Source organism: Zophobas morio, unplaced genomic scaffold (genome assembly GCF_036711695.1).
Source record: "Zophobas morio isolate AGI-343-1 ecotype UQ-CSIRO unplaced genomic scaffold, CSIRO_AGI_Zmor_V1 ptg000024l, whole genome shotgun sequence".
Classification (NCBI taxonomy): Eukaryota; Metazoa; Arthropoda; class Insecta; order Coleoptera; family Tenebrionidae; genus Zophobas; species Zophobas morio.
In genome coordinates this window covers 10837211-10849609 of record NW_026972129.1, presented here as the reverse complement: position 1 = coordinate 10849609, position 12399 = coordinate 10837211, and the positions used below count along the sequence as shown (strand labels likewise).

Here is a 12399-nt window from a genome sequence, read left to right as displayed (position 1 = left end):
GATCGAGTTTTCCTGAATCTTACTTACTGTTGTATGCTTAATATTTTTGTCGGCTACATAACGCATTTTTCGTCCTTCTTCTAAGAAAATTATTGCTTTCACCCAGTCTCTGACAATCAAGGAAAATCAAAAGTTGATAGACGTCAAAACTTAGACAGCTAGGTTTAATATACCGAGGGACTATTAATGGTTGTGTTCTTTTTTGTCACGCTGGCAACATATTTAAAATTTTGTGATGGGATACCTGATTGTCACATTAAGATTTATGAAATACAATTAGTAGTTGGCATCGTCTCAACCTGTCAACACAAAAATTTACTTCAATCATTAATAGTCATTTGGTATTTGATAAAGTGAAAAATAAATCTACGAACCCGTTAAAAATATATTCTGAGTTGCATCTTACCGTTTGGTTTGGCTCATTATTACTCGTGAATCACTCGCTATTAGTGAAATTATTAAAATATAATCACGAACAGTTCTCTTTAAGTAAAACATTTCTAAAATAACGTCCAATATTTGGTATTCGCTGCCATGGTTGAAAAACTATCCTCTTGGGTTTCTGTCTGAAAAGTGTAGACATAAAATATCCTTTTAACAGAAGAATAGTATATTTTTATTTCTCTAACTGGGAAAAGTGCAGTAATAGGGCTCATCCCCGTCCTAAAAATTTTAAAATGTTTGCTGGTTTTACAGTATACCTATCCAAACTGATACATTTGTTCCCATTAAATTTTATTACGAAAAACTCAATTTAAACACATGTGTCGCATGCATCTTTACCTGTAAATTAACAATCCATGCTTATTGTTATTTTAACCTATAGGAATTTCCGCAGAAAATACAATTCGAAAAATAGGATTTTAAGAGATTGAGAAAGAGTCTTGAGAATTTCTAGTGTTTTGTTGTTGAAAGGCTTTGAAAGAATCTTCGAGTCCTCTTGTATTTTATTTTTGAAATTATTTGGACAAATGTCGGGGATTCTCGTGGTTTTAAAAATCTTTTTTCCACTACCTCAATTATATTAAAAAAAAAAAGATTCAAAGAGAACTATTTTTTTATTGTCATTATCAGAAGAAAAATAATAGCAAAATGTAAAAGATTTCATATGTAGTTTCATCTACGACAATGATATAAATATTATTTTTGTACGACCATTGCTTTTTCGATCATTTACCGTATAGGTGTCCATAGCAGTAAGTTCAGTTTACGGGTTGCTACGACTAACAACGAAGAGGCGAACGGTAAGTAAATTACTTACTGTTCAGCTGAACGGTAAGTAATCATGCATTCAAGATTTTTTTTATTTTAAATTCCATGCGTGTTCGACTTCGACATTTTCGCTTTCAGAATCACTCATGATTGATATTTTAAGCAAATAAATCACTCACTAATAATAGTCGCGGAAAGAAAATTAACTCGAAATCAAACCAGATCAAATCTAAATCGACAGCGGTCAAAATGGAAACTGATTTTTAAAATTGTTGTTTATATTAATGGAAACCATAGTAACAAATTTTAAATTAAAAAACGACCTTGTTGATGTTTGATATAAATTCTTTCAATTTATGAATTTGATAAAAAGACGCAAATCTTTTGATGGTCGTACAAAAAATAGTATAAGCATCACGAACGTTAAGGGGGTTTACTGGTCTCAGACAAATTGGAGACGTCGCTTCGCTCCGTCTCCATACTTTTGCCTTCGACCAGTAAACACCCCTTACCGTTCTTAATACTTAATATACTATTATCACTCGTTGGTCGAGTTAGTAATACGTTATCGCATTTTATAATAAACACAATTTTCTGGGTACCAAGTTAAATTAAAATAAATTCTGAAATCCTAAATATTGCATACAGGATGTGTCATCTAAAACTGCACGGCGCCGTTTTGAGAACGGATAGAGATAATTGTTTTTAGCTTAATTTAGTACACTGTAAATATGACGCATATATGGCATAGGCATCGCGATACAAACCTATATATTTTTTAAATGGCATTTTTTTTAATTGATCGTTAAATTGGGATTACATTTATATAAGGCATTCAGACATTATTTCATTTTCAGTTGATAAAAAATACAATTTATAAACACAAAAAATTAAAGCACTTGTAATTTATTTTATAGGAGTAATCAACAAAATCTGTCTCAAAAGTAGTTACATATTTTAGCGTATGTTCGAGCTGTCGTAAAATAGTGGTAGTTCTTTATTTCACTCTACTTTCATTTTTTTTCTTATATTTACATTTTTTTATCAACTGAAAATGAAACAGGTATCTAAGTGTTGTATATTATTGTATTCAAAATTTAATGGTTTACCAACCAGAGTCCGTTAGAAAATATAAATATACGTTGCATTAAAAAATGTATAGGTTTGTAACGCGACGCCGACGCCATATATGCGTCATATTACTACTAAATTAAGTTACCCTTTCAAGCTAAAAGCAATGGCGTTTACAGAATTTAAGTCTCTCTGTCCGTTCTCAAGATATTAAGCCTCGGAGTTTCAGCTGAGATATTATATTATACGTTGGTATCTCGTTGTGGGCAAATTTAGCACTGTTTGATAATAATGCCGTTATCCCATTTGTATTGCAGTGTAGATAAAGTAGGATAAACATTACCTACGAATATGACATCCGCACACAACGAGGAGTAAGGATCCGGACGTGATGCACAGAAACCTGGCCAAAATTCTAAAACATGTTTTCGCTACTTGTAATCCAATAAAACTAACATAAATGAGATTAAAGCACTCAAAAAGGAGAAACATTCATTAAAGCTCAAAAAACAAATTACTATTGCTACTGGTGTCTGATGTCGACAGAATTGTTTCTCTGTCGTTCCCAATATTTGGCGGTTCTAAAAGCTGTAAAACTTCTCGGGAAAGACTTCTTTGTTTGTCATTTATTTTTTGCGAAGAAGAAATTAACGGATCAGAAGATACCAGTAATAAGTATATATATTAAAGAGATCTGCATTACTCGGTTCCTTTGAAATTTTCCGAGTGTGGTTTCGCCGATATGTCTTTAAATCTTTGTTTCAGGACTCTTGTGCCACTTCGGAGAGCTGTAGAAAGAAATGAAAATAACTGAATGGGCACAAATGATGTAAACAACATGTCAGAACCAGTTGCAATTTCTTTAAGTTTTTGTTTATTATATAAAATGTTATTCAATACTTCAGGTCTCGCCTCAAAATTTTCTTTTTGTGCAACAACTATTCTGCTTACCGTGTGGTCTAAGAGAGCTTGCAAGGAAACTTCCATCAAACTTTCAGACTTTCTTATACTGTTTCGTGGTGGATAGCAGCTAGCTAGCTAGCTAGAATATATGTTAGAATTTTTCAATTTAGCTTTAATACGCAGTTTTTGATATTGCGCTTTTGTTAATTTCGATGAAATAAATAACGCTAAAGCTTCTTCGGGTAAATGTGGCGCAATAACTTTTTCGTCTTTGTTATCCCGGTTTGTCTAATCCTAGAAGCTCTGTGTCGTGTTTAAAACTTCGAACAGTTTAGCAGCATCGGTTTTTCCAGGTACTCTTTTAAACTCACCTGAGTTGCATATCCCAACTCGTACAGGTATTGGTACGCTTATTGCCTTAGTCAAAAGTAAACGTTGGACGCCCAGCACACGCTGAAGTGGATGCCAGTGTTCGGAAGGAACTTCAGTGAAAAGTTCAAATGCACTAAGAGTTTTTTTTCTAAACATGTCTTGGAATTCTGACTACTGAGCTCCTATCTTTTTGAGAATTCGAAACATATCCTGTAAATATTCTGTTTGATTGTTTTGCCACAACTCCAGATGTAGATGTCGCGTTTTGTTCGTAAATGTTTCGTATCAAATTTTGTATATTCTGAGTTTTGGCATTTCTTCTCTTGCCAAATTTTAAATAAGAATTTTTAAGTAAAGACAAATCTTGGGGAAGACATACCTACAAAGACTCTTCATTGCTGAAACTAACAATTATTATTAAGAAACACCGTTTGAATGTACATAAAACAGCTACGCTACTTATTTACACTACTAAAAGCAAAATTATAAACACTCAAATTACTACCAATTTTTGCATATCGATACCGAGCTGATTAAAACTGCCATAAAACAGAAACTGGCAAACAAAACAGTTGAATTTTATAGTAGGTACAGAAATATCAGACGTTCTTTGATATCCTAAAATAAAAAGTATATGACGAATTGGCCAGAGTAATTTTGTAACTCAATGCAAAATTGATAGTTTTACGAATTAAATCCCATTAAACATCAAATTACATATTAACAGATAACACAATGATTATTATCGACAATAAATAGGAATTGGTGGTGGATGTGGTGTAAAATAATGCTTATCTTGTGCTTCCTCCTCCATCTAACTGAAACAAATAACGATCAAATCACAAAAGTAAAAGCCCCTTGAAACTGACCAACCGCTACATGTCAGCTGCATGGAACGATAATTGTTTGCTGTGAAAGAGACAAAAAATTCTTCCGTACGGATTAATTTTTAAGCAAAATCTGAAACTTCCATAATTGGGCATTTTGACCAGGTTTTCATGACATTTTCATTATATGTAACGTACAGAATTTTATCTACGATTTAAGATTTTTACTTCCCGAGCGTAAGCTAAGGAAGTATAATAATGGAGTCCATTGTGCGAATGGCCACTTTCTGAACCCCTACGGTACGAAAGAAGTAGTCTCCCGTTTCCGTCTGTCTGTCTGTTTGTATCCATTTTTATGAGACACGTAATCTCCGAAACTGCTGAACCGATTGTTGTCAAATTTTGTATGTATATTAGAAATACCATGTAGATGGTTACATGATAACCAAAATTTGGCTAATCATCCTCACCGACAATTTGATGATTTGAATGTTACACAAAAATATACTCATGTAGTTGTAGTGTACGAATCCGCTTTAAATTTTCTCGCGAAACGTTCAAAAACCATTTGCAAGGTATGATAATGTTTTATTCCCAACACGGTTTGAACGTCTCCGTGGCGCAGTGTGTGTATCGCAGAGACAGCAACCCTGTGGTAATGAGATTGTGGGTTCGATGCCGAACTTGGCCATTTCCTTTTTTTTTCTTGCATTGGTATAACGCTGTGAGTAGTTTTCTTTTATGTTGTGACTAGAATGATCCATATTGATGACGTCGTTACATATTTTTTATTGGTCAAATTAAGAACGAATCACTCCATTTTCTCGAAAATGTGAAGAATACGCACGTCTTTATATAATAATGATAAAATATAAATTATAATATGCAGAAGATTTTGTTCGATTGTGGTTTAATTAATAATTTTAGTCCTGTTTTGAGAAGACAAATTTATTCAAATCAAACTAATTTCTACGTGACATTCTTTCGATGTATAAAAATAAATAAACACTTGAGCTTCAGATTGATATTAGCTAGTGATGAAGGATAAGGGGTGTTATTTATGCCTCTGGTTCTTACTTTACAGCGGTTACCACAAAACGAAAGTCGTAAAATCTAATTTTATATATTTTTTAAAGCTTAATTTGTTGGATTATACTTATAGCCTTCGACCAAATTTTTATTGATCAAATTAAGAACCTTATTTTTTAGCTTTGCTTAGACAGGGTCGCTCAAAAAAATTAATGAATAAGTCAATTAATTTTATTGAATAACTCAAGAATTGCAAAACTCAATATTTTGAAATCTTGTAGACGTTTTATTGCAAACATGGTAAATTGTTAATCAAAATCTACCTGCTTATTCCCCGATGATGTTATTTGTGCAAAATATGATAAATTTTTACTTGTGATTTATTATTGCGTTCAAATTTTTTAGATTTGCTTAAGCAGGTGCCTTAAAAAAAATGAATGATTCAATTTATTTTATTGATTAAATCAGGAACGGCTCACTCCATTTTCCCAGAAAATTTTGGGAATACAATACTGTTATTTTTAGTATTACTCACACTGCACCAATCCAAGTTGATATACGTGTCCTTGCAAAAATATTGGTGACGTTATTGGAAAATTGTGTAAAAAAAAAAACTCAACTTGAAAATGCTGGATATGTTTCATTGTACGTCAGAAGCCAAGGAAGTCCTGTCTAAACAACTTTTGACCATTTTTTTTCAGTTTATAACTGAATATTGTACTTAAGGTGTCAGTCAAAGAAATTAACAATTTGATTACAAATAACTAATTATTGTTCAATTCTCATTTGACTAATTTTGTTTAAACACTAGTTTAACTAGAGGAAAATAAATTTGGTAGATTTAAATGAATCAGTTTATCTGGTAACTGTAAAAGAAAAACCCTTTGTGCAGTTTACTTTTCACAAGTTCATTTTTGATAAATAAATTCAGTTTACTTTTCACAAGTTCAATTTTGATAAATAAATTCCTTACAATATAATATTACATTTCTAAAAGTTGTTCTTTCAAATATTCTACGTATTTTCTATCTTTAAGATAAAGTTCCATTATACATGTTCGAATACATTTTTAAACATTTTATCTGGAAAATATGTATTATAACATCATAGTCTGAATTAAAACCGTTAAGTGTTATCCAGTGACTCGATATGTTAAAACGATATATTAAAATCGCTGAATTACTCTCTGTAAATACGTTTTGAGTAAACGTTTCAGCACTACAATAATTTATTATAGTGAATACACGAACTGAAATTTTTATAAAAACCTTGTTGACACAAAAATGGTGAATGTATAAAAACAAAAATAGAAGCCACTGACAAACCCATAAATGTCAGTAAAAGGGAATAAGGAGTTAATAATCAATAGTCATAAAATATTCTAAGCAAATATTTTTACAAAAGTTTTATTTTAAGAAATATAATTAACAGTAATTCAACCTGGATTATAAATGTGGTCGAAATAAAATATTAATAAAAGAGTCAAGGTTTTAAGCAAAAAACTTGCATGAAAAGACAATAGCGTAACGATAGAATTGTAACACGACCTCGAATTCAATAACAGCTAAGACATACAAAAATAATATGTCTGTCTTCTTCCCTGCGGTACGAGAGATGCATGCCTGTTGTGCATATTGTTCAGTGAAGATTTATTTACTGATTTTCTAGAAAAAAACATACATTTTATTGGGTGTCCTGTAATTATCAAATTGGTGTTATTAATTTTACTTTTTTGCAATAACTCGTAGATACATTCAAAGGTAAAAATATCGGCGTACCATTAAACGTGAGATAAAGGAGCACGTCACAATTTAAAATCATTGTCTACACCACATTCTAAAAGCTTACTTAAATTTTATATTGAATTGATTACAATCGTTCATTAATTGGTACTGGGGAAGTAGAAAGCAACGTTAACATCTTTATTGATAATAATTATAGCTGTTTTAAACATAAATATTTTTTTTTGTATCTAAATTAATTAGCGAACGTAAAGAGCACACAACGAACGGGGCATAAAATAACACTTTTTTTCTTGACCTGGACATATATTTTACAACGTAGCACACATACTACTTTACTATAAACAGTAATTTAATTTCTCATATAAATAGCTAAAGAATTAGAAGCAACGAGTAGATCTACCCATAAAAATGACATTAAAATTGTTTTGCGTCATAAAAACGTCCTTCCTGCAAGTTCCTCAGGGGAAATAGTGAATAAACTATTTTATTAAAACTTTTTCAGAGTACTGGGGCGTCGACGAACTCTATCTAGAATCGTGCTGTCAGCATAAGTACCACCAGCGAAAAGAGCATGTACACGAAGAAATGCGGAAGGAGGCCGAGTCACTTAGGCAGCGCGACGAAGAGGAATTTGGAGAGGATAAGTGCTCACAATATCAGAAATGGTTGTGGGACATGCTGGAAAAACCAACCACATCGATTGCAGCCAGGGTGAGGGCTTACAAAACTAACTACTTACAGCGCTACCCAAATCGCTGCTTTATCAAATTCGTCCTGTGCTGAGCTTATTCAAGAAATTTTTCAATTAAACAAAGTCATTCGCTTCGGTTCTAATTAACTCAAATATCTACGGCGCGCTTATTTCAGGAATTTTTCGTATTAATTTGTATCTTTGAAAGCTCGCGGAATTTTACGTTCGTTGAAATTATCAGAATATTCATCTAAGAAAAATTACAAATATGTGTATTTGATCATTACGAAGTAATTAAATTCAACTCCGAATCAATCGTGTTGGTTGTGAAATTTTAAGGTTAAATAACTAAGAACTTAGATTTTTTATTAGTTATTTTATACAAAACGGAGAATCAATTATTTAAGGGTAGTCAGTATTTAAATTCCTCAAAGTTCCCTCCTTTGTGCTACATCTGTGCAGTTGGCTTGTCATGCCTAAAGCTAGAGGATAGCCACGTTTAAATTGACTAAAATTACTATTTAGAATTAAACATATGTAGTATACACTTTTTTAACAAAATAATAGAGTGTATTATTTGCTCACAATTTCGAGTAAGTGATTTTGTAAGTGAAATTAAAAGTGAATTGAAAACAAATGTGACACCATGTTACAACACGAAGATAACACGCTAGATTTCCAGCGCTTAAGGAAATATGCTTTAAAATTATAACAAAGTTCAAGCGCCGGTACCAAAAGCACGTTTTTAAACTATTTCAATTTAATCTATAAATATACAAGATGAATTCGCGTGTGCTTACATGGCTATATTTATAAATAAAAAAGTTTTTAGGTTTCTTAATTTGATTGTTATACGCCGCTGTTTGTTAAAATAGAAATCAAATTTAGATCGGTAAACAAGTGAATCAAATTAATTCAGTATATTTATTAGTGTTTTTGTAAATAGAATAACACTGCAAATATTCTCGAGACAGTAATGAATAATTACAGTTACAAATTCTGAACCGAATAACTTTGAGAACGAAACCAGAAAATGGAAATTAACCTTATTGTTGCTCTTGCTGAATTAAATATCAGATAGCACCGAAATTTAGGAAAAAGTAATGATTTCCTTGAATATTTTAACATAAATACGAAGAAAACTATTGATTATCATATTTCGTGCTACAATGATAGTTACCTACATTAACGTCGGGGTAACTTCACGTGCAAAATAACATGGTGGATGAATTAAATCAAACAGCCAAAATTAGTGTCAATTTTTTTAATTCAAGTTAGCAAAATTGTTCTGATTTGTCTGATTTTATAACAAATATTGTTGCATTTTCATAGTCAGAGCAAGTGTTTTAAATCACCTGAATTTACAGTGTTACTGTCAACAGTAAGGGTGGGTTTTTCCAAAATGTAGTTAACCTCTGGTTTCGTAACTTTTAGTTAACTTTAACTCCAAGTTAACTAGCAGTTAATTTTGAATGCGTTTTTCCAACAAATTAGTAAATTTGGTTAGAAAACTAACAGTTAACTATGATTTATATTTGGTATCTATGGCAACGTTTCACAAATCTGTTGTTTATTGTGATAAATGTCATTCAAATTCTTCTGGTGTGATTATTTTGTACAAAAATGAGTAACACAGAGAAAACAAAGCGGTGTTCTAACTTTACGAAAGAAGAGGAAAGGATTTTGACCTAATTGGTTCATAAAAATAGAAATATAGTTGAATGCAAAAAAAGTGGCCAGGTAACATAGGAGCAGAAGGCAAATACCTGGCGTACCATTGCAGATGAATTCAATTCCACTGTTGGGGGGCAATTTAAAAGGGTCCAAATTTTAAAATGCAAATACGCCAATTTAAAAAAAAAGTTGCAAACGTTTATCTTTGTCAGAATTCTTTTCTATCCCATTTTTCAAAATAGTTTATACGGTCCCTTAAAACTCTTTGTTTTCGTACAGGCACCTTCTCATCGTCGCTATAAACGTTAATATCGACGAAATCCATCATTTTACTCATGACAGTTTTATAAAATCAAACGTCAAAATATGAAACTACTAGTTAACTGATACTTTGAGTTCTGGTTAAATGAAATTAGAAGTTAACTTTAAACCGTTAGTTAACGAAAATGGAAAAACACTGCAGGCCTAGTTAACTGTGAGTTAGGTTAAACCGTAAGTTAACTAGAGATGGAAAAACCCAGCCTAAGTTATCAAAGGTAGTTAGGACTAAAACGGATGTCAGCATCTGTTATTTTATAAAATGTACCCATCAATCGTATGCAATCGTTAATGATTCGAAAATTTTTTTCACTGAACAGATATTTGATTGTGTAATATTTATTTACCTTATAACTACAGTTTATTTATAGTTTCTTATTCCACATTTGCTAATGTAAGTATTTCCAGGTGGTTAAGGACAAACATGTATAAGTTTCACTGGTTCTAAATTTATTCATCACGTTCATTTTTAATAATTCATTTTTACATAATGTTAACCACTCTTCTGTGAATAAAGAAGGGTAAATTGATTCGACAGTTCATTTCATGAATAAAATGTAAAACGGTAAATAAACGTTGCCGGCACAAATTATTTAGTTTGATGTTTACAGGTCATCAAGCTTTAGCTACGGTACAGACTTTGTATTACTTTCACTTTCTAGCGAAAAGGGTTGAATGAATGAATGAGGCTATGATAAAACTCGACATAACTTCAACTAAATATGCCTACTGAAAATTTTTCGCTTCGTTGAGATATCAATGATTAAAGCTAAAATGCTTGAATAAGAACATCCTGAATAGACCAGATTTTTAGTATTATGGTGAATTTTGAAAGTAATTGTAAAATACTATATTTTTACGTTTATTAAGGTATTAACATAAGTAAATTGCATAATGTAAATCTGAGACAAAAGTGCGATCTTGAGAACTAGATCTGTATTAATTTTCGGGAACCGTCGGTTTTCTTTTTGTGAATTGTTTCTATGTGGTGTTTTCCTTATAATTGATGTGTTTGTAAATACACTCTTCTATCTCTTTACATACCTTTAATAAAAGAAAAATTCTTGGCATTAGGTACTAATAGTTAACATGACGATAAAGATTGTTTAAATCACTTTGCTGAATGTGTTACTACAGAGTGTATAGAAAATTCTTATGCAGCAAGTATTTTGTCAGAGATTTATTTATCTCATTTTTCATAAATTTCTATTTTTGCGGCAATTACGTCAATGGCAGCTGTAATCGTTATTTTTTGTAAATGCTATGATAAATGCGAATTTCACTACAGTCGATGGATAAAATCCGAATAGTTATCTAAAGACGGACCACATTCTACGAGTTTTTAAGACTACTAATAGCTTACCCAAATTCACGAGTTTTATTAAATTATTTCAAATGAATATTAGTTTTTCATGTCTTAAAAACTGTTTGATTAAATTTCTTAGTCAGCACAAGTTTAATAGATGGCAAAAATGATATTTATCTTATCTCAAAACTGAATCGATTAAAAAAATTAATGTTAATTTATGTACATAAAATACTACACGAATGTAAAAGGCTACATGTATACATATTTCTTCTCTTGTATTTATGACAATCTGTTGCACGACTTTTTCAAAAATTTTTGTAAGAGCATGCTTTTAAAAAAAGAACGTTTGATACAATCTCTTTCCTTCTGTGTCGCAAATTTTATATTTCACTGTAAGACAAACTGCTTTAATGTTCAGTGTTTTTCGGTGTTTGTATTAAAAGAAATTAATTTTGGAATATTTTTTAATAATAACCGTTCGTTTATTTCTCGATGTGGCCAATTTCTTTCTATTCAAACACTGAAATCTTGTTTATGCTGATGACTGTTTTAGATGTCTACTTCAAAGCGAAGATGAAGAATTCGATGTTTTCAATTTCAGTGTATACGCTTATGTTTTAACATATTGATAGTGATGGGCAAACGCGACGATCAGATGCGCAAAATCGAGCCCTGGAATGCGTTGTCCTTCAAAGCATGCCTTTTTGGCCACTATTCGACGTCAAATTTTTTGTTTCGATTTTTTTCAACACCTTCTCCTTTTCTCAAAAACGCACCGTTGTCTATACACGAGTACACAAATTTTACGAAATTGCGAAAAGCACAAGTCGCTGGTTAAATGAATATATTTATAAATAAATTAACAGTTTAATGTAGTCTTGCTTGAAATTAAGCGTTTTGAAAATTTTGCCACCGTAGGTCAATGTTGTAATCGATGTTATATTTACTGCAGCTAGAATGAAAGCAGTTATCCCTGTGACAACATGGGATAACAGTGACATCGCTGACTTTTCAGTTCCGCGTCAGTAAAATATTAGTTTGCGCTTTGTAATACATAATTTTCACGTACCTATAATTTAGTGTAGAACGTAGAACCGTTTCATAAGCGACAACTCATGGTTTTTTGTTAGCGAATTACTAACAGAATAACCTTGTATAGCGATGTGTAGTTAGTGTACATATTGTATATACTTTTTTTTCTAACCGTAGAGGCTTATTTAATTTATGACGTCAGATGGTTAGCCAATA

At 31.5% G+C, this 12399-nt stretch overlaps 1 protein-coding gene across 4 annotated transcripts in view; it reads left to right on the top strand.

The window, feature by feature from the left end:
* The window catches only part of Shab (Shaker cognate b), a 124975-nt gene that overhangs the window by 59094 nt on the left and 53482 nt on the right, over window positions 1-12399 (top strand). For all 4 annotated transcript variants that reach the window (XM_064064794.1, XM_064064797.1, XM_064064796.1 and 1 more), the window contains one exon: window positions 7662-7870. In XM_064064794.1, coding sequence (XP_063920864.1) covers window positions 7662-7870 — 209 coding nt within the window. The remainder of the gene's footprint in view (window positions 1-7661; window positions 7871-12399) is intronic.